Here is a 27,949-nt window from a genome sequence, read left to right on the forward strand (position 1 = left end):
GAGTCCAAATGTGAGATTTTTGGTTCCAACGGCAGTGTCTTTGTGAGACACAGAGTACAGTAGGTGAACGGATGATCTCTGCATGTGTGGTTCCCACCGTGAAGCATGGAGGAGGAAGTATGATAGTGTGAGGGTGCATTGCTGGTGAAACTGTCTGTGATTTATTTAGAATTCAAGGCACACTTAACCAGCATGGCTACCACAGCATTCTGCAGCGATACGCCATCCCATCTGGTTTGCGTTTAGTGGGACTATCAGTTGTTTTTCAACAGGACATTGACCCAAAACACACCTCCAGGCTGTGTAAGGGCTATTTGACCAAGGAGAGTGATGGAGTGCTGCATCAGATGACCTGGCCTCCACAATCACCCGACCTTTCTATATTATTTATGACAGACTGCATGTCAAAACGTACACAGAGAGAGGCAGAGACATCTGCATTTTAGTGGCTAGCCTTGGAGATCTTTGATATGAGTCAGGGGGTCTAATCTAAAAACTGTACATGACAAAGTTTATACAGACTCCATTCTCAAGCTCCACAGAAGCTTAGGATCTCAGAGGTGGTCTGGCTTAATATCGTCAAGTCTATCAATTCCTATTTGGAATTAATGATTTCCTGGACACCCATCAGGTAGATTTGGCTCAGACTGAGGTGTATGGTGCATTTTAATCACCCATGGCGAACTACAATAGTTCAATAGGTCTGTCTGTACATTGACATTCCCCGTCGTTGCACAGTAATGATGTCAACACTGTGTGCGAGAGCAGGAAGAGTAGAGGCAGAGTAAAATGAAGCTGTCGATGAGGAGAATGCCATAGAAACACCTTTGGGTGTGTAGACTTCTGCCTCTCTGGAAGCGTGTCAATAACACAGCCAGTAGCAGGAAGAAGGTGGCTATGTTTAAGATTAGGAATAGTCTGATATAAGAGGCTACGTTTGACAGACTGTCACTCTTGGCTGTTGCCGACATGTGGACCTCCTTGAACTTGCGACCCTTAACAAAGCCACCCTTCCTGCCTTTATTTGAGTCTCCATAATCCATAAACGCCCTGGAGTCTCCATCCTCCTCTGAGCTCTCCTCAATAATCCGCTTTGTGCTCTTCGATCTCTGTTTCTTCTCACTCACCTCGATCTGTGCAAATATGTCAGGCAGGCTCTCTGAGAGCTCGTTCCCAAGGTTCCCCAAGGCTTTCTTGGCCCCCTTTCCTTTGCCCTGTTTCTTAGTCAGAGCAAACATTTTCTCGATAGCCTCCTCTGTCTTCTTCTTGTCTGAGAACTGTAGGAGGCGCTCAGCTGCCTTGCGGAAGCTGGCCGTGTTGAGTACCCTGCCCAGAATGTGTCTCTCCAGCTGCTGGAAAACAGGCTTGGCATGCTGGAGGTTGTCCTCTACTACGTTGACATACTCCTCCACCTCCTCTGGCGTGTCGTTCAGCACTCCTGCTGCTTTCTCAAACACAATCTTCTTCTGGTCCACCAGTACCATGGCGAACAGAGGCTTGTTGGTCACCTCTCCTGTCAGAAGGTAGATGGTGTAGGTGTGCTCGTTGGTGGCCAGGTAAATGTCCACCCTATTAGCATCAGCACGCAGGCTAAAGCTCTGCACGTCCACCCCCGGCCCAAAGAAGATATAGGCCACCCTGGTGTGTGGATACCTCAGTGGCATTGTCACATTCACATAGTTAGAGCCATTATAGGGGTAACCACGTGGATAGTTCCAGTACCCCAAGACCCCTTTCTCACTGAAGCCCGTGTCATCCATCCAGAACATTTTATACGGGTCTTCACCGTGTCTGACAAAGGCTCCATGCACACCATCTATTTTGGCTTCCTGAAAGGACAGGTCCGTGTTGTGGAAGAAGGCACTCATGGCCCTGGTTGGGCTGTCTGTCTCCAGATGGACATGATCCACTAGGACCAGCAGCTGGGGGTGCAGGAGCAGCAGGTTCCTCTGGAAGCTCCTGATGTTCAGGTCAGGGTTGTAGGCCGACTGGCCCTCCCCACGGATGAACACCATCCCCTGCCTCTCCAGAGCCGCCTCCACCCTGCCCTGGGCGTTCGCCGCCAGCCCCACCTTGTACTTCAGCCACTTGGAGTCACAGGCCTCGGTGACCTGACCTTCCCATGGCTTGAAGCAGCTCCCTGAGACAGCTGGGGAGAACAGCACTGCATTGTTGAGGAAGGTATACTTGGGCCCGTACAGAGCCTCCGTGATAAAAGGAACACCGTTAGGGGCGAACGTAAAGCTGTTCTGGTCAGGGTGCTCATGGCCAGCATTAAAGTTCCGCCACCCTTTGATCCAGTCTTTGTACTTGTTCCTGTGAACAATGTCAAATATGGCCCGTCCACCCAGCTTCCCCGACTTGAAAGAGAGGAAGGTGTGGTTGGTGTCTGCAGGTAAAGCACTTCCATACGTGACGACCCCCCAGTCCTCAAAGTAGTGGAGTTGGGATGTACCGAAGTCTGCAGGAGCCCTGGGAGTCAGGCTTGGATCATACCTGCAGAATTGAAAAACAACAACATATTCATTTCATACATACAAATTACGTATGCTCAAAATGCTATTTAACATTCAGAATGGTGTAAATTATTTAATTATCAGTATGATAATACACTTTAGGCCTAAATCCATACAATACAGCATATTTAACAGTAAAACTAAACCAACAGATAAGAGCGAAAGAGAGAGAGAGAGAGAGAGTGACTCAGTCTCACCAGATGAACTCTGTGTGCAGTGTGCACCATCTCTGTCCCTTCCCGGCCTGTCCTGGCCCCTCCAACACCCGGTTCTGATGGATCAGTTCAGCCAGCCAGTTCCCGCTGCCGTTCCTCATCACGTATCGGTCCAGGAACACCAGCTGGCTCTCAGGCCCGTAGAACCAATTGTAGTTGGAATCTGCTACGGCTACAGTCCTCTGGAACCCTGGTGAGATGGAACGGGCCAGGGCCAAGATCCATATGGATTATTTTACAGTTAAAATATAGGAGGAGGCAACTGCAATAGTGGCTTTTCATACTGGTTTGTTAGAGAAATATTGAATGTTATTATCATAAAACTCTTACAAATTTGAAGTGACCGCTACATACTGATCAGTCCAAGGTCCAGTTTGGTTGTACAAACAATATACCTTCTTATGATTCAATCTTGAGTAGTCTACAAAATGTAAGAAATATGGTACATGTTGTATACATATACAGTGCATTCAGAAACTATTCATACCCTTTGACTTTTTCCACATTTTGATGTGTTACAGCCTGAATTCAAAATGTATTAAATACTTTTTTCCCTCACCCATCTAGAGACAATACCCCAAAATGACAAGGTGAAAACATGTTTTTTGCTAAAGTATTGAAAATGAAATACAGTATCTCATTTACGTAAGTATTCACACCACTGAGTCAATACATGTTAGAATCACCATTGACAGTGATAACAGCTGAGTCTTTCTGGTTAAGTCTCTAAGAGCTTTCCACACTTGGTTTGTACAATATTTGCACATTATTATTTAAAAAATTCTTCAAACTGTGAAAACAGCCATTTTCAAGTCTTGCCATATATTTTCAAGCCGATTTAAGTCAAAACTGTAACTAGGCTACTCAGGAATAAGGACAATAACCAAAACACAAGACCAATTATAAAATAGGTGGTTCGAGCCCTGAATGCTGATTGGCTGACAGCCGTGGTATATCACGGGTATACCATGGGTATGATAGAGAGCTGTTCTTAGGCACGTAGCAATGTGGAGTTCCTGGACACAGCCCTTAGCCGTGGTATATTGGCCATATATCACAAACCCCTGAGGTGCCTTATTGCTATTATAAACTGGTTACCAATGTAATTAGAGCAGTAAAAATAAATGTTTTATCATACCGATGGTATACCCGTGATATACCACGGCTGTCAGCCAATCAGCATTCAGGGTTCGAACCACCCATTTTATAATTGGTCTTGTGTTACAGGTTATTGTCCTACTAAAAGGTGAATTTCATCTCCAAGTGTCTGGTGTCTGGTGGAAAGTAGATTTTGCCTGTGCTTTTTATCTCGGAAAACTCCTCAGTCCTTAACGATTACAAGCATACCCATAACATGATGCAGCCACCACTATGCTAAAAAATTTGGAGAGTGGTACTCAGTAATGTGTTGTATTGGATTTGCTCCAAACATAACACATTGTATTCAGGACAAAAAGTGAATTGCTTTGCCACATTAGTTTCAGTATTACTTTAGTGCCTTGTTGCAAACAGGATACATGTTTTGGAATATTTTTTATTCTGTACAGTTTTCCTTCTTTTCGCTCTATCAATTAGGTTAGTATTGTGGAGTAACTACAGCATTGTTGACCCATCCTCAGTTTTCTCCTATCACAGCCATTAAACTCTGTAACTGTTTTAAAGTCACCATTCGCCTCATGGTGAAATCCCTGAGTGGTTTCCTTCCTCTCCGGCAACTGAGTTAGGAAGGACGCCTGCATCTTTGCTGTCATGACTTCCGCCGAAGTCGGCCCTTCTCCTTGTTCGGGTGGTGTTCGGCGGTCGACGTCACCGGCTTTCTAGTCACCATCAATCCATGTTTCAGTTTCGTTTTGTTTTGTCTGTATTACACACACACCTGGTTTCTGTTACATATCACGTTCCTTATTTAACCCTCTGGCATACATTTCTGTTCTGTCCGTAATTGTTTATGTTGTTAGTGGTTGTGTTTTGTGCTAGTGTTTTTTGTATGTTCCTATTTGGAATTTTGCTTGATATTTTGAGTAAACTCAGTTATGTTAATACCTGTGTCCTGCGCCTGACTCCGCTATAACTCTGCACCCAATCGCTGACATTTGTATTGACTGGGTGTATTGATACACCATCCAAAGTGTCATTAATTACTTCACAGGCAGATGTGTCATTAATTACTCAAAGGAATATTCAATGTCTGCTTTTTTACCCATCTACCAACAGGTTCCCTTCTTTGCTAGGCACTGGAAAACCTCCCTGGTCTTTGTGGATGAATCTGGGTTTGAAATTCACTGCTCGACTAAGCGACCTTACAGATAATTGTATGTGTGTGGTACAGAGACCAGGTAGTTCTTCAAAAATCATGTTAACCACTATTATTGCTAAATGTTTACTCCTGAACTTATTTAGGCTTGCCATAACAAATTATGTTTTTAGAAATGTTTACAAATTAATAAAAAAATGAAAAGCTGAAATGTCTTGAGTCAATTAATATTCAAACTTTATGTGTAAGGACAGACTACAGGGAGTGAATGTTTAATAAATAATGTACATGAAACAAAACCCAGACAGCGTCTGGACAGGGAAAACATAACAACATTAATGCTGACACTGGGATCAAACCGAGAAACAGACAGATATAGGAGGGAGAATCAACAAAGGAATGGAGTCCAGGTGAGTACAAAGAAACTACAGGCCCTGTTGAAATTAGCATCTCCCTAGCTTTATTGCGGAAGCCATTTCCCCAAAACACACGGTTCCCATAAATTTAGCTTACTCTCAGGATCTAAGAAGAATCTCAGTTTGGCATTAAAAGGTATCTTAAAACCTAGCAACCAGTAGTAAATATTTAACCACAATAAATTGTTTATAAGTCAAAAACAACAACAGCAATAACCAAAATCAGACTGCACTGTCACACCCTGATCTGTTTCACCTGTCTTTTGCTTGTCTCCACCCCCTACCAGGTGTCTCCCAGTTATCTCCTGTGTATTTATACCTGTGTTTTCTGTTTGTCTGTGCCAGTTTGTCTTGTCTTGTCAGGTCTTACCAGCGTGTTTCCTGGTTCGCCTGCTCTCAACTTTGTTTTTCTAGTCTTCCCGGATCTGACCTATCTGCATGTCCTGAGCCTGCCTGCCGTTCTGTCCCTGTTTGACCCTGCCTTGGATTACGAACCTCGACCTGCCCTTTGCCTGCCCCTTTGTAAAATACTTTGGTGTAAAGTACTTAAAGTTGAAGTCGGAAGTTTACATACACTTAGGTTGGAGTCAGTAAACTCATTTTTCAACCACTCCACAAATTTATTGTGAACAGACTATAGTTTTGGCAAGTCGGTTAGGACATCTACTTTGTGCATGACACAAGTAATTTTTCCAATAATTGTTTCCAGACAGATTATTTCACTTATATTCACTGTATCACAATTCCAGTGGGTCAGAAGTTTACATACGTTAAGTTGTCTGTACCTTTACACAGCTTGGAAAATTCCATAAAATGCTTTACAAACTTCTGATAGGCTAATTGACATCATTTGAGTCAATTGGAGGTGTACCTGTGGATGTATTTCAAGGCCTACCTTCAAACTCGGTGCCTCTTTGCTTGACATCATGGGAAAATTAAAATAAATCAGACAAGACATTAGAAACAAATTGTGGACCTCCACAAATCTGGTTCATCCTTGGGAGCAATTTCAAAACACCCGAAGGTACCACGTTCATCAGTATTAACACCATGGGACCACGCAGACCTCAAACCGCTCAGGAAGGAGATGCGTTCTGTCTCCTAGAGATGAACGTACTTTGCGAAAAGTGCAAATCAATGTGCGAATCAAATCAATGTGCGAAAAGTGCAAATCAATACCAGAACAACAGCAAAGGACCTTGTGAAGATGCTGGAGGAAACAGGTACTAAAGTATCTCTATCCACAGTAAAACGAGTCCTATATCAACATAACTTGAAAGGCCGCTCAGCAAGGAAGAAGCCACTGCTCCAAAACCACCATAAAAAAGACAGACTACGGTTTGCAACTGCACATGGGGACAAAGATCGTACTTTTTGGAGAAATGTCATCTGGTCTGAAGAAACAAAAATAGAACTGTTTGGCCATAATGACCATCGTTATGTTTGGAGGAAAAAGGGGGAGGCTTGCAAACTGAATAACACCATCCCAACCGTGAAGCACGGGGGTGGCAGTATCATGTTGTGGGGGTGCTTTGCTGCAGGAGGGACTGGAGCACTTCACAAACTAGATGGCATCATGAGGTTGGAAAATTATGTGGATATATTGAAGCAACATCTCAAGACATCAGTTAAAGCTTGGTCACAAATGGGTCTTCCAAATGGTCAGTGACCCCAAGCATACTTCCAAAGTTGTTGCAAAATGCTTAAGGACAAAAAAGTCAAGGTATTGGAGTGGCCATCACAAAGCCCTGACCTCAATCCGATAGAAAATGTGTGGCCAGAACTGAAAAAGCGTGTGCGAGAAGGAGGCCTACAAACCTGATTCAGTTACACCAGCTCTGTCAGGAGGAACGGGCCAAAATTCACCCAACTAATTGTGGGAAGGTTGTGGAAGGCTACCTGAAACATTTGACCCAAGTTAAACAATTTAAAGTCTATGCTACCAAATACTAATTGAGTGTATATAAATGTCTGACCCATTGGGAATGTGATGAAAGAAATAAAATCTCAAATAAATAATGCTCTCTACTATTATGAGATGGCAGACGGCAGGGAGGTTGTTGCGGCAGGTGCTGCTTCTCCTCCAGATGCTCTTATTGTATCTAAAACATCAGGTGTACGCCGACCCCAGCTAAGTAACTCATGCAAAGATTTAAAGCGCAATTCTGTGTTTTATCTCCAGTACATTGCCATGATTGTCAGTCATGTAGCTGCTCTACTGATAATCTCAGTGCATCCTTGCTGGGATGACACAATCAATCTACTGCCAGAGAATATCAACACCAAACACATTGGTTCACCGTTCCACAGGAGCAGACAGTAAACAGCATACCATAATGTTCTGAATAATGGCCAAGTCTACCTCGCTCCCTATTCCACTGAACCGCTTAGGCGTAACAAACACAAGTCCAACATTTATCGGAAACTGTTAAACTACCTGTTACCTACCCTCCTGCTCTCCGGGGATGTGCAACTCAATCCTGGGCCTAACATCTCCGAGCCAGCGATACTCACCGGAGTGGAAAGCAGTGGATGGCCTTTGTCCAAGATGGACAAAGGGGGCGTTTTTGGGGCTGTGTTTCTGGACCTAGGAAGGCTTTTGATACTGTTAACCATGAGGTTCTCATCACAAAATTGTCCAAGTTCAACTTTCCCCCCGATGCCTTGAGATGGATGAAATCATACCTTGAAGGCAGAACTGTGTGTCAGAGTGAGCAATGAGCTGTCGCCCACTCTTAGTTATGATGTGGGCGTGCCCCAAGGGTCAATACTGGGGTCCCTCCTGTTCAGCCTATACATTAATGATCTGCCTTCTGTCTGTACTGGGTCTGAAGTTCAAATGTATGCAGATGATACAGTGATATATGCGCATGCAAAGAGCAAACAACAAGCTGCACAAGAACTCACTACTGTAATGGTCCAGGTTACAAAGTGGCTCAGTGACTTGTGTTTGAATCTCAATGTAAAAGAAACTGTCTGCATGCTCTTCACAAAGAGGGCAACCATTGCTACTGAGCCAGATGTCTATGTGTCAGGGGATAATCTCCAGGTGTTATCGGATTTTAAATACCTTGGCATCATACTTGATTCCAACCTCTTTTTTAAAAAGCAGGTGAAAAAGGTAATTCAAATAACCAAATTCAACCTAGCTAATTTCCGATTTATATGAAATTGTTAGACTACAGAGGTAGCAAAACTGTACTTCAAATCTATGATACTCCCCCACTTAACATACTGCTCGACTAGTTGGGCCAAAGCTTGCTGTACAACATTAAAACCCATTCAGTCTGTCTACAAACAGGCTCTCAAAGTGCTTGATAGAAAGCCATCACGGGTTATCCTCAGAAAACATGAGCTCCTGAGTTAGGAAAATCTTGTGCAATACACCGACGCATGTCTTGTATTCAAGATCCTAAATGACCTGGCTCCCCCTCCACTCAGCACTTTTGTTAAACAGAAAACCCAAACATATGGCAGCAGATCCACAAGGTCTGCCATGAGAGGTGACTGTATATTTCCCTTAATTATGGAAAAGCACCTTTAGTCAATCTGCTTTCTCTGTGAGAGCTTCCCATGTCTGGAACACACTGCCACCAGACACACATAACTGCACCACCTATCACACTGTCACAAAAAACAGACAGGGCCAATCAGATTTGTGAACAAATAACATGCAGACAGGGCCAATCAGATTTGTGAACAAAAAACATGCAGACAGGGCCAATCAGATTTGTGAACAGAAAACATGCAGACAGGGCCAATCAGATTTGTGAACAAAAAACATGCAGACAGGGCCAATCAGATTTGTGAACAAAAAAACATGCAGACAGGGCCAATTAGATTTGTGAACAAAAAACATGCAGACAGGGCCAATTAGATTTGTGAACAAAAAACATGCAGATAGGGTCAATCAGATTTGTGAACAAAAAACATGCAGCATCACAAAAAAACATGCAGACAAGGCCAATCAGATTTGTGAACATAATCCCTAGCTGTGTATTGCCGCTTTCCATGTTGTTTGTAGCTTGTGAGGTGTGGAAACACTTTGTTGCTTTTATGGATTTTTGTGCTATGTTGCTCTGTCTACATGCTATGTCTTGCTTGTCCTATGTTGCTCTGTGTGTGCTCACTGCTCATTGATTGTAATTGTTTTAATAACCTGCCCAGGGACTGTGGTTGAAAATTGGCCGGCTGGCTAAAACCGGCACGTTTACTGAAACGTTGATTAATGTGCATTGTCCGTGTAAAAATGAAAATAAACTCAAACTCAAACATTTCACATTTTTAAAATAAAGTGGTGATCCTAACTGACCTAAAACAGGGAATATTTACTAGGATTAAATGTCAGGAATTGTGAAAAACTGAGTTTAAATGTATTTGGCTAAGGTGTATGTAAACTTCCGACTTCAACTGTAAGTACAAAGTACAAAACATAAGTCGTTTTTTGAGGTATCTTTACTTTACTATTTATATTTTTAACAACTTTTAATTTTACTTCACTACATTCCTAAAGAAAATAATTAACTTTTTACTCCATACATTTTCCCTGACACCCAAAAGTACTCGTTACATTTTGAATGCTTAACAGGACAGAAAAGGTCCAATTCACGCACTTATCAAGAGAACATCCCTGGTCATCCCTACTGCCTCTGATTTGGCGGACTCACTTAACACAAATGCTTCATTTGTAAATTATGTCTGATTGTTGGAGTGTGCCCCTGACTATCCGTAATTTTAAAAAACAAGAAAATTGTGCCGTCTGGTTTGCCATACAGTGCCTTGCGAAAGTATTCGGCCCCCTTGAACTTTGCGACCTTTTGCCACATTTCAGGCTTCAAACATAAAGATATAAAACTGTATTTTTTTGTGAAGAATCAACAACAAGTGGGAAACAATCATGAAGTGGAACGACATTTATTGGATATTTCAAACTTTTTTAACAAATCAAAAACTGAAAAATTGGGCGTGCAAAATTATTCAGCCCCTTTACTTTCAGTGCAGCAAACTCTCTCCAGAAGTTCAGTGAGGATCTCTGAATGATCCAATGTTGACCTAAATGACTAATGATGATAAATACAATCCACCTGTGTGTAATCAAGTCTCCGTATAAATGCACCTGCACTGTGATAGTCTCAGAGGTCCGTTAAAAGCGCAGAGAGCATCATGAAGAACAAGGAACACACCAGGCAGGTCCGAGATACTGTTGTGAAGAAGTTTAAAGCCGGATTTGGATACAAAAAGATTTCCCAAGCTTTAAACATCCCAAGGAGCACTGTGCAAGCGATAATATTGAAATGGAAGGAGTATCAGACCACTGCAAATCTACCAAGACCTGGCCGTCCCTCTAAACTTTCAGCTCATACAAGGAGAAGACTGATCAGAGATGCAGCCAAGAGGCCCATGATCACTCTGGATGAACTGCAGAGATCTACAGCTGAGGTGGGAGACTCTGTCCATAGGACAACAATCAGTCGTATATTGCACAAATCTGGCCTTTATGGAAGAGTGGCAAGAAGAATGCCATTTCTTAAAGATATCCATAAAAAGTGTTGTTTAAAGTTTGCCACAAGCCACCTGGGAGACACACCAAACATGTGGAAGAAGGTGCTCTGGTCAGATGAAACCAAAATTGAACTTTTTGGCAACAATGCAAAACGTTATGTTTGGCGTAAAAGCAACACAGCTGAACACACCATCCCCACTGTCAAACATGGTGGTGGCAGCATCATGGTTTGGGCCTGCTTTTCTTCAGCAGGGACAGGGAAGATGGTTAAAATTGATGGGAAGATGGATGGAGCCAAATACAGGACCATTCTGGAAGAAACCCTGATGGAGTCTGCAAAAGACCTGAGACTGGGACGGAGATTTGTCTTCCAACAAGACAATGATCCAAAACATAAAGCAAAATCTACAATGGAATGGTTCAAAAATAAACATATCCAGGTGTTAGAATGGCCAAGTCAAAGTCCAGACCTGAATCCAATCGAGAATCTGTGGAAAGAACTGAAAACTGCTGTTCACAAATGCTCTCCATCCAACCTCACTGAGCTCGAGCTGTTTTGCAAGGAGGAATGGGAAAAAATGTCAGTCTCTCGATGTGCAAAACTGATAGAGACATACCCCAAGCGACTTACAGCTGTAATCGCAGCAAAAGGTGGCGCTACAAAGTATTAACTTAAGGGGGCTGAATAATTTTGCACGCCCAATTTTTCAGTTTTTGATTTGTTAAAAAAGTTTGAAATATCCAATAAATGTCGTTCCACTTCATGATTGTGTCCCACTTGTTGTTGATTCTTCACAAAAAAATACAGTTTTATATCTTTATGTTTGAAGCCTGAAATGTGGCAAAAGGCCGCAAAGTTCAAGGGGGCCGAATACTTTCGCAAGGCACTGTATATAAGGAATTTTACTTTTGATATTTAAGTATATCTTTGAAATTCCATTTACTTTTGATACTTAAGTATATTTAAAATCAAATACCTTTAGACTTTTACTCAAGTATTATTTTACTGGGTGACTTTCACTTTTACTTTAGTAATTTTCTGTTAAGGTATCTATACTTTTACTCAAGTATGATAATTGGGTACTTTTTCTACCACTGGTAAAATAAATATTCTGAGTATGGAACTATCCGCCTCCTGTGTCTGCATCTGGGTCACATCCTGAGCTGTGATAGTGCACAAGCGGTGTGATTCTAGGTGTGTGTGTTTCCCATTCTGAAATACCGTCTGTTTACAACATTCCTGCCGTGATGCAAAGCTAGATCTTTTACAAACAAATGCCCCATGCCGAATATTGTGGGAGTCCAAATCTAGATCTCCTACAGCTGCTCAGCCCCAGTCAATACAATACAATACAAAGTGTTGGGAAGAGGCCCTTCCTCCAGCACTGCCCTCCCCCTGACTTTCAGACAGTCAGCCAGAAAAGGAGAGGAGAGCAGAGGAGAGCGATCAGCACAGCTCTGATAGACCTCCAGGAAGCTATTAAGTGCACGCATGCATATCCCATATCAGGACAAATGAGTAGTTACACTCTCTAACATGGTGGTAATGCACTCAGGGGGTTTCATACCTGATCTACTTAGAACTTGGGAAACATTGCCAAGAAGGACGCTGGCTGGATGCAGGGCCAGGGTGGGTGCCTCAGCAGTTCACTAAGGCATTTATGAACACTTATTCACAGATTGTTGACTGGCACTGTATTTCCTTTAAAAATGGTCTTGCTCCCTATACAATATCCATATGACCTTTTAATATATCACGTGATATCTAGACTGCACAGTTAGATGTAAAAAGTCAATAGAACCAAGCAACTTCTGCAAAGGGAAACATTAATTATGTTCTATGCAATTTAATGGCAGAGCAGAGCAGAGTATACAACATCAATTGTTGTATTACCTGGCAGGATGGTCCTGTACATGAATGCAAAGTGTTTGTGGAGCCAGGGGTGGTCGAAGTGGCTGATGGAGAAGTGTCTCTGCACCAGGAATATGTACTGGAATAGAGAGCGGGTGGTGTAGGTCCCGTAGGCCACGCCCTCATACAGCGAGCCGTCCGTCACATCCTGGAGGAGCACCATAGACTTCTCCATGATGGCCAGAACCTGCTTAGTCCACAGGTAGGCCTCCTGCAGATAACCTGGAACAGAACAGAGGAGAAACCAGGGTCAGCTTAGTGGGTTTGAGATAGATTACTGTCAGCCACCTAAAGTGTTTGTTGTCATGACTTTAACTAAGTAACTAGGTGTAATATGTGGTCTAAAGTGAGGTACTGTAGTTGTAAATGCAGTTAAAGCTACTCAGTCATTTAAAATTCAGATTTCTTAATTTCCAGGGACTTCATACTCACGTTATATGGAAAGCATGATACTACCATACCAGACTAATGTATAGCCTCTCTCTCTCTCTCTCTCTCTCTCTCTCTCCTGCTCTCTCTCGCTCTCTGGATCACACACAGAGTTTACTATGAGAAGAAGTGACCACATAAACACTCCAGCCACACTTCATTGAGGAATCCCAGTCCTTCACTGGTGCCTGGCAGCTACCTAGTGGACTGGCTCCAGCCACCCACTCACCGGTGCCCACAGCCCAGCCCCTGAGCCGGAGTCCACCCTTGTGTTTGGTTTGGGCTAGCAGATCAGTGGCCTACACAGAGCAGGTATTTACCATTAAACAGGAACTGCAGGCACACAAAGACCACATTTACACAAACAGCATCTCACTACACTAATGCCCACACTCCGGTTCCATACTCTCAAGTCCACACACTGTTTGGACGGTTCTGCATTTTCCATTTTTAGACAAGGGCATCATGTAGGAATTAATGAACCAACATTTTTTATATAATTACAATAGAATATAAAAAGTACATAGAAAAGAATAGAAAAAAATACATAGAATTAAATCAAGTCAGGGGAATACCCAAACTAATCTGATTAATTTTATAAAGTCAAAAGATCCAATAATCTTAATGACCAGTAAGAAATTCTACCACCCATGGCTCAATCACATCACGTACAGTAACACTGTGCTCTAGCCATGACCTCCACAATCGATCTGGAGCCTAATGATGTGCCTCAGTTTACCTAATGACTGGCTGAGTGGATAATGCTGCTGTCATGCTGGGGCCTTATCTATGGCTTCTCTTCAGCCATGCTGTTAGTGATGTTACTGGCTCTGGAGCTCTGGAGCCCTCATCAGTACACATTAGTTTCCCACACCATGACGCTGTGGTTCGCAGGAATGTGGGAGGTCAAGGGATTTACTATTTATATGGTGCCATTTGACTTGCCTTCTACTCCTTTGAGTTTTTAAAAAACTAATTATGATTTGATGAGCCATTAAAAGAGAAGTTCTCTTTTTTACAACCAAATCTCTATTTTTGATTTAAATGGCATGTTCTAGAAGGGTCCAAACACCTATTTTGTGATTTGACATGTTTTAGAGAAACTTACCCCAAACAGCAAATCACTTCCTCATCCTCATTGTGTAGTATGGGGGCCCTAAAAAACATGAATAAAATAAAAAATAAAACACCTCAAAACGTCCTTTTAGAAACAGAAAAGCTTTGTGATGCAGGTCTTTAGATGTTGTGCACATGAAGTTGTGTCATTCTGAACTTTATCCGCAACGTTATATGCCCTTTCCCGCAACTCGAGCCGTCTCGAGCGGTTCCATTTTCTGTGTAGCCTGCTCCTATAGGTAACTGCCGAAATAAAGGAAACACCAACATATAGCGTCTTAATAAGGTGTTGGGCCACCACATGCAAGAACAGCTTCAATGCACCTTGGCATAGATTCTACAAGTGTCTGGAACTTCCTGTGTGGATGCTTTCAATATACTTTGTATCACTCGTTTACTCAAGTGTTTCTTATCTTTTGGCAGTTACCTGTAAAATGGACGGAGATGTATCGCTCGAGACACAACAAAATGGAAAATAACGTTGCGGATAAAGTTCGGAATTACATAATTTAATGTGTATAACATCCAAAGACTTACATCACAATACTGAGAGCTTTGCCAATTCTAAAAGGATGTATTTGGGTGTTTTTTTGGAGCCTTGTTGGGGGATTTGCTGTTCGTGGAAAGTTTCTCTAAATTTGTGAAATCACAAAAAAGGTGTCTGGACCCAGTTGAGGAAAATTCCTGAAGCCTCTTGTTTCATTTCTAAGAATGAACAAAGAATGATTTCTAAGAATGAAATAACCAAATATGACATAGGTTAAATGCAATAATAGTAGGCTGACAAGAGTTTCTGCTTCATTTATTGACATGATGCCAATCAAGTGGGTTTAGATTATACAAGGCGGGAGAATCAACAAGTCTAGACAATTGCTTAAAGCTGAGAGTATTGGCAAAATCATTTTCCATACTGTACCCACCAGGCAAAGACGGCAGATCTACAGTACCAGTCAAAAGTTTGGACACACCTACTAAAAACTAAGCTTTTCCTTTATTTTTCAATTTTATACATTGTAGAATAATAGTGAAGACATCATAACTATGAAATAACACATATGGAATCATGTAGTAATCAAAAAAGTTTTTAACGAATCAAAATATATTTTAGATTTTAGACACTTCAAAGTAGCCAGCCTTTGTCTTGATGAAAGCCATGCTGGTTAAGTGTGCCTTGAATTCTAAATAAATCACAGACAGTGTCACCAGCAAAGCACTCCCACACCATCACACCTCCTCTTTGATGCTTCACAGTGGGAACAACACATCCGGATATCATCCGTCACCTACTCTGCGTCACCTACTCTGCGACACAAAGACACAGCGGTTTGAACCAAAAATCTCAAATCTGGACTCATCAGACCAAAGGACAGATTTCCACCCGTCTAATCTCTATTGTTTGTGTTTTTTTGGCCCAAGCAAGTCTCTTCTTCTTATTGGTGTCCTTTAGTAGTGGTTTCTTTGCAGCAATTCGACCATTAAGACCTGATTCACGCAGTCTCCTCTGAACAGTTGATGTTGAGACGTGGCTGTTACTTGAACTATGTGAAGCATTTATTTGGGCTGCAATTTTTGAGGCTGGTAACTCTAATGAACTTATCCTCTGCAGCAGAGGTAACTCTGGGTCTTCCTTTCCTGTGGCGGTCTTCATGAGAGCCAGTTTCATCATAGCGCTTGATGGTTTTTAAGACTGCACTAGAAGAAACTTTCAAAGTTCTTGACATTTTCTGGATTGACTGACCTCCATGTCTTAGGGTTTGATGGACTGTCATTTCTCTTCACTTATTTGAGCTGTTCTTGCCATAATATGGACTTGGTATTTTTCCAAATAGGGCTATCTTCTGTATACCACCACTGCCTTGTCACACAACACAACTGATTGGCTCAAACTCATTGAGAAATTCCATAAATTAACTTTTAACAAGGCACACCTGTTAATTGAAATGCATTCCAAGTGACTACCTCATGAAGCTGGTTGAGAGAATGCCAAGAGTGTGCAAAGCTGTCATCAAGGCAAAGGGTGGCTACTTTGAAGAATCTCAAATATAAAATATATAGTAAAAATTGTTAAAATAAAGAAAAACCCTTGAATGAGTAGTTGTGTCCAACCTTTTGACTGGTACTTTACATACAATTTTATTTGACATCTGATAAAGTTCTCAACAAACTGTCAAAATGTAAACCAACCCTGTTGTTAATTCGTGTTTGAATATGATGTAAATTACATTGAAATAATGAGGGAACTAGGTCGACTCAACCCATTTTGCCCATAGGTCATACAGTACGTGTAAAATAGACACTTTTTGACAAATCAATCAAGTGTTCATGTATAACAGATTTTGTTTAAGGAAGCAACACAATGTAGTCTGATTGTGGCTATGACTTTGAATGTCTCCCAGAGTCCCAACTTTCTACACTAAATAATACAACTTGAGCACCTGGTGGCCGTAGCAGACAGGTGGATGATCCAGGTCTTAGGGTGAAATCCTGATGGTTAAGTACTGATGAACCCATGGTAAACTACTGCACACATGGCTGTCCAATTAGGATCCCAGCAAGGCAGACCAGCCGCCAAGCGTCAACATGCAGACACCGGAATCCAGAATGCACTGATCCCATATCAGTTGCTGTTCTGCGATCTAGTCATCTGATCCACTCTCTCCCCGTGACTCACCCCTTGGATAGAGCCCATACAATATCCCTTCTGATGATAAGACTATAGCGTACACAGTAGCTATATGCTGAGATTAACTTTCTCATAGAGGTCTTAAGAGGTTTTATGCTTTGGACAGATATGTCTTCCTTTATTTCCAACAGATGGAGCCTATCCCTTCCTTATAAATAAATGCTTCAAATGGGCTTTTTACGTCTCCTATAAAATAATACACATATTTTAAAGAGAGGTGCTGTATTCTTTCATAAATCTCAGTACTATAGACATGTGCAATACAATGGCTCTGAATGAAATGTGACATGAAGCCAATGTTTGCTAGGATTGATTTCTGGCAGAACCTTAGTGGCAAAGTTCCATTTCTTCACTGGGTTCTTGATAGAATAATATTTGCCTGTAATGTCATACTTTTGCACAGGATATGAATGATAAATTCATGACAAAGGAATGCAGGAAGTGAATATGCACACAGTAAAATAATTATGCCAGAGTTAGGCCCCTAAATAAACTGGTCCAAGAATGAGCAAGGTAACGGTTTTCTGCATTTTCTCAATCTGCTATACCCTATGCAAAAACTGTTAGTTAGTTAAGCTACCTTTTAACAATTTGCAGCTGATCAAAAACATACAGGTGCAAAGTCAGCTTTAACCATTTATACAGTCAGTACATAGACCCCAGGCCATGACCAAATTACGTTTATCTCCAAGGTAACAGAAGAGTTAACAACCAAAGCTGCTGGACCAAACTCGGTTTTTCCTGGACTTGAAACAAAAAAGCTGATTCAAAACAAAAGGGGTACTATAATTATCCAGTCTGCACCCCCCCCCCCCCCTCTCTCTCTCCTGCCCCCCCCCCCCCCCCCTTTTTTTTCAACCCTCTGCTCAGTATCATAAACCAGACTCCAAGAAAAAGCACGATGACCACAGTAATCTCCATAAACCTGCTGTCATTTAGTTTACATCAACTCTCATTCACACATCCCTTGTAAACAAACCAATATATACCATAGCACTGCTGGGAACAACAAGAACAACTTCACCTTCCTTTGGCCTCTCTGCCTCTGCCTGAAACACCCAATAAAACACAACCAGGAAATTGAAAGCAAAACAATAGAAGGAACAGTTCTGAAATGAGCAGGACATAATAAGGCCCCTTTTTCAGGCTTATGTTCCTTCCTTAAGTCTCTACTAAGAGAAACACTGGGAAAAGGTCAATCCAGAATGTTATGGAATCGTGTGGAGAGTCTCCGCTGGAGAAACAATTATGAGGGATTAAGTGCAGCTATGGAGAATAAACCCGGGCTCACTGAATGGAAATTCCAGCCCAGAATGTTTGACTAACTCAGGATGTGACACAAGTTAACAAGAAGAGGCCACAGTATTCCAGGAACATGAATAGACTAAGTAGAAACTGACCAATCTACTGGATCTACACTGAGTGTACAAAACATGCTCTTTCCATGACATAGACTGACCAGGTGAATCCAGATGAGAGCTATGATCCCTTAATGATGTCACTTGCTATATCCTCTCCAATCAGTTTAGATGAAGGGGAGGAGACAGGTTAATTAAGTATTTTTAAGCCTTGAGACAATTGAGACATGGATTTAAGTGCCTTTGAACGGGGTATTGTAGTAGCTGCCCGAAATATTGGTTTGAGTGGGTCATGAACTGCATCGCTGCTGGGTTTCTCACACTCAACAGTTTCCTGTGTGTATCAAGAATGATCCACCACCAAAATGACATGATCTAGTTTACAGAGTAAAAACTGTAGGAACCCTCTGAGAGCTGATGATGTAATAATACATTTGTTTGTGTTTATCTGCACACACACACACACGTTCACAGTGTATGGACCAGATGTACTCACCCTGGGCCATGTAGACCAGGCTGCCAGTGAGGAGAGCCACACAGTTGGTGGGCTGGTGGTTGTGCAGGTACTGGAAGCCCCAGCCGCGGATGTAGGACTTCTCATACATGAAGCGCGTAGCATTACCGATCACCCGCAGGAAGTGCTCCTGCTGCACCTTGCTCAGGTACTCATACAGGAAGTCATAGGCTGTAGCGAAGCCAACCAGAGAGTGGGCTACAGGAACCTCATCCCAAGGAGCATCTTTAACCAACCTGCAACACACAGAAAATGATTGATGAGTATAGTCCTCTGTGATAAATACGGATTTATATTGTGCCATTTCCTAACTTTGAAAGACTTAATACAATATGTAGTATCCTTACGAATAGTCTTGAATTAATTTTGCATTCCTTTTTCACTCGAGCCCAAGGAAGGCAGCTAGAGCTTTCTCTTTTTTTAAAACAACTAATTGACCGACATCTGTTCAATTATTTGAATTTCTATTTCGTTAATTTTTTTTTCTGTGAGCGCAATGAGCAGTTTCTCAGGAGATAAATCAGATCAAGCTCGAACTGAGCAATGTAGGAGGCTTTCCAAAATGCCAATATTCTACAAAGTTTAGTGTAGAAAACATATTAATTAACTAACGGGGAATTTCTTGTCCCTATAATCCATTGTGCACCTACTTGTCTAAGCTAAGACTGATATTTATTATTCAGCAGTCATAAAAGTATGCCTTATTTACTTTGAAAAACTACCAAAATAGTGACTTTGTCAGACAGCAGCTCTATAGAGATGATGACTTGGAATTAAATAATAAAGTCATCAAATAGGCCTGAAAAAAATGTAATATACACAACAACTGAAATATTTGATTAAAGTGTGAATAAAGGATGGTTAAGTGATAAGCAGTAATGTGCAGTCACTACCATCATGGCATATGAAAAGTTTTATTATCTGTTGTTACAGCATTCAACTCACATAAAGCATAGTGCACTTAATGTCTAAAAACATGATCGAAAACAAAATCGAAAACCGTGATTATTTTTTAATCGAACCAAAACCAAACTGACCTCAAAACAAACTATTCGCTCAGTACTATAAGCTACAATAAAAACAGAAAATGTTAACTACATATTCTTGTAAGTTAAATGTCATCGAAAGTGTAGACTTTAACTTATTTTTTCTGATTTGGCAAAGATCTAAATAGCTTTCAGTTCTCTTTACCAAAAACATGCAAAACAGCATCTTCACACATGCTTAAAAGTCCAACAACATATACTGCCTTTTAAAGTGATATATAGTGCACTATGTGCAATTTCAAAGGTAGCTGGCACCTCATACATTTTGAATGCTGACTGAATTGTTTTTTAAGAGCTACTAATTGTGAAATTGGCAAATTAGTCCTTACCCATGCGTTAATGTCATATAACACCTGCTAAGAGGTGTTAAAAAGGTCTTAAAAAGCTCTCTCTGTGTAATTATAGTAAAAATGACAGTAAAATGTGGCAGTAAAATAAAAATCCAATAAGGAAATTGTATTTTGAGCAGTTACCATTAAAGTGCATGCCATGTGCATGCACATTTTCATCCCCATCTTGACAATCATTCTTCTCAGAACATATAAAAGACATACTGTAGGTAGAAATACGTTCCACTCATCACATGGACCCATACACTTTACTCCGTGCCAAATATCAAAGAAGCTGCCTTACTTTAAAATGTGTTTTTTTTTATCCCAGCTCAGATGTGGCAGGGCTTGCAAACTATTACGGACTACAAAGGAAGACCCAGCCGCGAGATGCCCAGTGAGTCAATCCTACCAGACGGGCTAAAGGCCTTTTGTGCTCGCTTTGAGGCACGCAACACTGAAGCATGCATGAGAGCACCAGCTGTTCTGGACGACTGTGTGATCACTCTCTCCGTAGCCGATGTGAGCAAGACCTTTAAACAGGTCAACATTCACAAGGCCGCGGGGCCAGACATATTACCAGGACGTGTACTCAGAGCATGCGTGGACCAACTGACAAGTGTCTTAAACTGACATTTTCAACCTCTCCCTCTCCGAGTCTGTAATACCTACATGTTTCAAACAGACCACCATAGTTAACCTGCCTAAATGATTACCGCCCTGTAACTCTCACTTCTTTGCTTTAAAAGACTGGTCATGGCTCACATCAACACCATCATCCCGGAAACCCTAGACCCACTACAATTCATATCCCGCCTCAACAGATCCACAGATGATGCAATCTCAATCGCACTTCTCACGTTGGAACACCTACGTGAGAATGCTGTTCACTGACTACAGCTCAGCATTCAACACCATAGTGCCCACAAAGCTAAGGACCCTGTGATTAAACACCTCCCTCTTCAACTGGATCCTGGTCTTCCTGACGGGTCGCCCCTAGGTGGTAAGGGTAGGCAACAACACATTTGCCACGCTGATCCTCAACACGGGGGCCTGTCAGAGCTACCCTCCTGTATTCCCTGTTCACCCACGACTGTGTGGCCAATCCTGATCACCGACAACGATGAGACAGCCTATAGGGAGGAGGTCAGAGACCTGGCAGTGTGGTACCAGGACAACAACCTCTCCCTCAACATGAGTAAGACAAAGGAGCTGATCGTGGACTACAGGAAAAGGAGAGCCAAACAGGCCCCCATTAACAGGGCTGTAGTGGAGCGGGTCGAGAGATTCAAGTTCCTTGGTGTCCACATCACCAACAAACTATCATGGTCCAAACACACCAAAACAGTTGTGAAGAGGGCACGACAATGCCTATTCTCCCTCAGTAGACTGAAAAGATTTGGCTTGGGTCCCCAGATCCTCAAAAAGTTATACAGCTGCACCGTCGAGACCATCCTGACTGGTTGCATCACCGCCTGGTATGGCAACTGCTCGGCATCTGACTGTAAGGCGCTACAGAGGGTAGTGTGTATGGGCCAGTACATCACAGCCATCCAGGACCTATTTACTAGGCGGAGTCCCAGGAAGGCCCAAAAAATTGTCAAAGACTCCAGTCACCCAAGTCATACACTGCTCTCTCTGCTACCTCTTGCCATTACCTCGACTGACCTGTACCCCCTCACATTACCTCAGTACCGGTACCCCCTGTATTATTTTATTTTATAGTTATTTTATTGTGTTACTTTTTATATTTGTTTAAACTTTAATTAGTAAATATTATCTAAACTCTATTTCTTGAACTGCATTGTCGGTTAAGGGCTTGTAAGTAAGCATTTCACGGTAAGGTTGTTGTATTCAGCGCATGTGACAAATACAATTTTATTTTATTTTATTCACACATATCAAAGATATGCAGCTACCCTCTGGCAGCATTTTTTCAATTTTATGTAACTAATACATTATTTCCACCTGTCAACGAGCTGTGTAGAAGCTAAATGAATGTGCCTTCTACATGGGTAGAAATTAATTTGAATAAAAGGGGCACTTGATTTTTTGACTAGTTAAAATGTTTTACTTTGGTTCACAAACCAAGTTTAATGCACTGTTAAAGTATTTAGAATGAGTACTGCTGTACTGTACTGTATATTACATTACGCCAAAGCACACAAGACGTCTCTTCTGTGTGTTTACACATGGAGTGTCTTAAAACAAACCAGGGACCAGAGTACGCCACAAGCTGGAGTTTACCGGTCGGGAATATGGTTCTCCTCGACAAGTTGTCGGAGCCACTTTTAAGGATCCCTGTGAGATTCAGAAACTATAGTAAATGTGTGGCTGAGGAGAGTACTCACATTGTGGTTCAACTGGGAAAATGTGCTCAGTGGGTTTTCATTTGTTAACTTGTGCCACGGACAAATATTGTGAGAAGTATTGGCAATTTGGACTAATGCTTCTGGTCAGTACCCAGAAGAAAACCTTGTTTCTCCCTCTGAACGGGGTGGCTAAACACAGCAGCTAAAGACTAAGTATAGGATTTAAACAATGAGGCTGAGGTAATGCTTTTTTCTGAAAAAGGAATGAGAGCTAAGGAGAAGGTGAAACTGGAAAAGGGAAGCCCTCTGACCATGAAGCTAAAAGCAAAGACGTTCTGAGAACGCAGGCGCCATGACTCCAAAATTGTTTGCGACAGTAAAATGCCTTGCCTCATATGTCAGAGACCCCTCCTTAACACTGAATTCCTTGGCTTGCGACGTGCAGAGAAAGCTTGTTATAAAGGACTTTATAAACTGTACTGTTTGTGAAAATCTTAAAGCCACAGAAGTTTCACAATCACAACTCTCACAGGAGGTCAGGGGTCATCTGAAGTACAGTACTGTTAAGGGTAAATACAGAAACAACATGCTATCTCATAGGTGCCCTCTTCTTAGCCTATGATTTTTGTGCAACATAATGTGAACAAGTCTGCATGATAGCCTAGTACGGTTAAATAAATATCATATACTTTTGATTCAAATATAACATAATTCAGACTTTAAGCGATTCCCTTCTGATTCTGTAGACTGGGACCGCCATTAGCACATCCTTTTGGTTGGGGGTGAACAATGTGAAATGCAGATAAGATTTCCCATGTAACCACTCAGAGAACCTCAGTCAAATGACTAACTCAGCCTCTGACCTCTAATCCAGAGCAGTAGTAGAGGCTGAAACCCTAGTCCTCCCATCCCACTGCACCAGGCCAGGCAGCTCAACATCTGAACATTTCATTTCCTTTCAACGGGGGCATGTTCAGCAGTGAATTCGAACAGCTGCTAAACATATTTCCTGGACCACAGGCCCATCGGACCACAATGCATCTCTACTTGCAGGTCTGGCCATAAAGAAGGGGAGTAGGATTTTTCATGTATCCCCAGTGGGCACATGGTGATGTACAGAGGACAAATACATTGATTAAGCTGCAGTTTTCTGCAATTGCGAAGCAAGCAATTCACTCAGGGGTTGAATTTGAGTATCTACGGTACACAGTAACTGTTCCCACAGGGGTTGAATTTGAGTAACTACTCAGAAACTGTTTCCACAGATTGTATCTCATATTTCTTGTCCCTATAAGTAGGGATGATGTTCACAGACAATTGATTGCATTTAGATGTGCTTTCTGCAGCAATATCTTGGATAAGAAGATGTACACAAAAATATGGGAAAAACCAAGATAGAAAATATACCAACTAGGCTGAGCTGCCATCCTCTCCATGTAATCCTTGGCCAGGTCAAGGGCCCCAGCCCTGTGGGGGTAGAGCAGACAGAACATAGACAACACTCCCAGGTTGTTTCCATACACCTCGTTCCAGCGGGCGCTGAACTCGGCCGGGCTCCAGGGGGGCAGGTATTCCTCAGGGTGCTCCAGCATGGCCTCCCCCGCCTCGCGGATCCTTGCAGCCATCTCCCGGTGAGTCCCAGCCGCTGCCTCCTGCAACTCCTCCACCTCACCCTGGCCGAAAAACAGCATGGGGTGTCCATCGTAGTTCCCTCCCATGAAGGGTATCCCTCCAGTGGGGTCCGTCTCCTCTCCCACCCCCACCACCGGGGACACCAGGGGCCACAGTAGACTTATGAAGAACGCTGTGGGGGCCCCTCTGGTGTAGGACCTCATCCTCACATCAGAGAGGGCGCCGTGGCATTTCCAACAGAGCTCAGCTGAGGAGGAAAGGAAAGGGGAGAGGAAAAAACTTTGAGAAAGCTAGCCAGCCATATTCTCTCTCTCGACTCCCCAGCTTTTTCATACAAAGGGTGCATTCCTTGAATAATTGGATACAGCTGTATTCCTGATAATTCTGGCTATCCTCTACTGTTCTGAAAGGTTATTAAACACTACAAAACCATAGGACTTGCTGTAGACTGTCACAATTGAAAGGAAAGCTGAGCTCTCTGTTGTAAAAATGCAACTCTTATCTTTATGATTAATCATAACAGACCCCCCCCCCCCCTCCTCCCCCATGTGTCTCTTGAGAAGAGGTAGCAGTAATGTGTAAAGTGTGCTATGACATCTGTGTGTTCATCGCTATGATTCCTGGGGCCTAGTTCATTCTTGAATTGACAGTATCTCAGGCAGGTCTAGCCATGTACACCCATATAGTCAGACACGTTGTCCTCAACACTCTAAAAGTCTTAGAGTCCCTGATTGGTATTCTTATTTATCAGTTATACTGGTTTGACTTCACCGATGAGTAAGATGACATAGATAAATTTGACACTATGGTAGTGCTAGTCTTCTCTTCTCAGAAACATGGACGTACATTCCAGGACCTTACTCTTGGCACTTATCTAACAGAAAACCATTTGGTGATGATTTGAAGGTTGTCTAGAGAGTCTAGGCTCTGGGCAGTTTCATTGGCATGAGTTGTCTGTTGTGTATTATGCTACACTATTTAGTGTTACCTAGCAGTGTTCTGTTCGAGATCACCTTAAGCGAGACTAATTCAAGACCAAGACTGGAGCGAATTGAGTCTGAGTCAAGACCAAGACCAGAGGGGGGGGGGGGGGGGGGGGGGGGGCAAGACCGAGTCAAGACCAAGACCGGGAGGGGGACGAGAGGTTAGAGATTGAGTGAAGACCAAGACCAGAAAAATGTGAGTCCAATTCAAGGCCATGACTGTAATTTTGTAAAATCGTCACCATGACAAGAGTTCAACATGTCCAGTAGAACATATGGATTCTTTAGACAGAGAAAGCCTAAGGATGTATAAAATAATACAAATAATAATTGTTATATTATTTTCAATGATGTTCTGATTAAATCTCTTCAGTTTTTGTTAGAAAGGAAAGGAGTATAACACTGAAGAGAAAAAAAAGATCCAATCAGGATTTTTCTATGGTGGTCTCTGGGGAGATAAATCAGCCATTGGCTAGGCCATCAGAAGCTTGATAGAAGGCATCTGACATTCAATTGTATTAGGGCAACGTTTTTGAGTGAGTGGAATCAACCAATCACATTGACTTGTAATGGGTTGGACCGTTTTTACAAAAATACTTGGAAACTTATGCCTTCCTGAAGGCCAACAGGTCCCTGTGCAATAGCGAGCAACGGTTTAACTACCTAGCTTTTGTTGTAGGCTAGTTTGCAGTGGCTGCAGCAGGTGTTATCGAAGAGGATGTTGTTGCTAATTTGTTAGCGTCTCCCTTTTAAACAATAACTTTCAACAAGAAGTTAAGTTTCAAATGTTCATCATCAGGTAAGTGGAACTGTGCTTTTTATTGCAGTTTGCATGCTGTTGTTAGCCATCTCTTTTAAAATAACTTCAACTACATGACCAAAAGTATGTGGACACTTGCTCATCGAATATCTCATTCCAAAATCATGGGCATCAACATGGAGTTGGTCCCCCCTTTGTTGCTATAACAGCCTCCACTCTTCTGGGAATGCTTTCGACTAGATGTTGGAACATTGCTGCGGGGACATGCTTCCATTCAGCCACAAGAGCATTAGTTACAGTAGGTCGGGGACTGATGTTTGGCTCGCAGTGGTTCCAATTTATCCCAAAGGTGTTCGATGGGGTTAAGGTCTGGGCTCTGTGCAGGACAGTCAAGTTCTTCCACACTGATCTCGACAAACCATTTCTGTATGGACCTCACTTTATGCACCGGGGAATTGTCATGAAATGGGAAAGGGCCTTCCCCTAACTGTTGCCACAAAGTTTAAAACACAGAATCGTCTAGAATGTCATTCTAAGTGTTAAGATTTCCCTTTGCTGGAACTAAGGGGCCTAGCAACAAACCATGAAAAACTGCCCCAGACCATTAATCCTCTTCAGCCAAGCTTTACAGTTGGCACTATGCATTTGAGCAGGTAGCGTTCTCTTTCACGAAGCTCCCAACAAACAGTTATTGTGCTAACGTTACTTCCAGAGGCAGTTTGGGACTCTGTAGTGAGTGTTGCAGACGATTTTTATGTGCTACACGCTTCAGCAATTTCGTTCTGTGAGCTTGTGTGGCCTACCACTTAGTGGCTGTGCCGTTGGTGCTCCTAGAGGTTTCCACCTCACAATAACAGCCCTTACAGTTGACAGAGGCAGCTCTAGCAGGGCAGAAATTTGATGAACTGACTTGTTGTAATTACTGTAGAATAATGTACCAATAATGTATTTTGGAAAGTATTCTATACTGCTCCATCACTAGAAAGTAATACAACAAACCCTAAACTCGTGGTTATATTTACAATGGCAACATTTACTAGGCAGCTCCACATATCTTTCTTTACCTGGCTGCTCTCACCTCCTTACCTTGGATAGCCACTTTCAGGCCGCCAGCGTCTTAACAAACTTGATACTCATATTAAAAGACACCTTTGCCAAAGTGTCCCAGCTTTTTCATATTAGTAGTTTTCATAGGACATATAATTATATATTTTAATACCTATACACACACCTCTGAGAACACCCTACACATTTCCATTTGGTAGGCTATCGAATGTCATCGAGTACTAACTATCCTTGTGTGTGACTTTTGTCATCAGTGTCATATTTAAGACAACTATTGAGTTCATTATTTCGTTTTTATATGTACATCTACTTAAATAAATAGTACTTTTCTTAAAAGTTTAATTAATTATTATTCCCACATTGGAAAAACGTTACACCTACTAGTACCACATCACATAACCTCAAAATAGACTAACGCGCAGATTGCGCACTGCAATTGACATTTTCCGATCAGTGAAGCCTTGGTGTAAAGACAAAATGGTACACTGATTAAGATAAGCCTACCTGTCAAAACCAGTTGTAAAATTGTAGTCCAGATTTGATACTCCTACCAGTCACTTCATAATAGAATCCCCGCGACATTCATCGATGGGTTGAATCTTTCAAGTGGTGAAAAAAAGTTACCATTCTGCGTAAGGGGAGAAATTGCTGTTTTGGAGAGAACGTCATATACTCTTTTGTATGAGGGGCAGTATGGGTAAGTGCCTGGAGAAGTGGGACGTGGGAGGGAGACCGAAAGTAATGATTGTACACACAAACAACCAGGTAGGCAGAACAGATTTATAGAATTGAAGGCAGGCAGCCAATAGTTTCAAATAGGTTTGAAACAGTCTATTCCAATTCGGTCATGATCTCTGACTGACACATTTTCAGAAATGTTTTATTTTTACTGTCAAGAAAACACAC

General features: G+C 42.1%; 1 protein-coding gene across 1 annotated transcript; it reads right to left on the reverse strand.

Annotated features, from left to right (window-relative positions):
• LOC110529514 (dermatan-sulfate epimerase) lies at positions 1–27,752 on the reverse strand. The gene is made up of 6 exons (XM_021611758.2): positions 27,548–27,752; positions 24,011–24,482; positions 18,899–19,152; positions 12,799–13,038; positions 2,714–2,921; positions 1–2,496 (listed from the first exon to the last, which is right to left on the reverse strand). Exons 2-6 carry the CDS (start codon positions 24,436–24,438, stop codon positions 747–749), a joined length of 2,880 nt encoding a protein of 959 aa, XP_021467433.2. The 5' UTR covers positions 24,439–24,482; positions 27,548–27,752; the 3' UTR covers positions 1–746.
• Between the last annotated feature and the right edge of the window lie 197 nt (positions 27,753–27,949).

The sequence above is a fragment of the Oncorhynchus mykiss genome, chromosome 8, assembly GCF_013265735.2.
Source record: "Oncorhynchus mykiss isolate Arlee chromosome 8, USDA_OmykA_1.1, whole genome shotgun sequence".
Classification (NCBI taxonomy): domain Eukaryota; kingdom Metazoa; phylum Chordata; class Actinopteri; order Salmoniformes; family Salmonidae; genus Oncorhynchus; species Oncorhynchus mykiss.

Coding starts and splice junctions, on each gene's coding strand:
- LOC110529514 (XM_021611758.2), bottom strand. CDS start 24,438: ATGAGGTCCTACACCAGAGGGGCCCCCACAGCGTTCTTCATAAGTCTA. Junction 2,922..12,798: donor GTACAGGACCATCCTGCCAG/GTAATACAACAA, acceptor CCATCTCACCAG/GGTTCCAGAGGACTGTAGCC. Junction 2,497..2,713: donor CTGCACACAGAGTTCATCTG/GTGAGACTGAGT, acceptor TCAATTCTGCAG/GTATGATCCAAGCCTGACTC.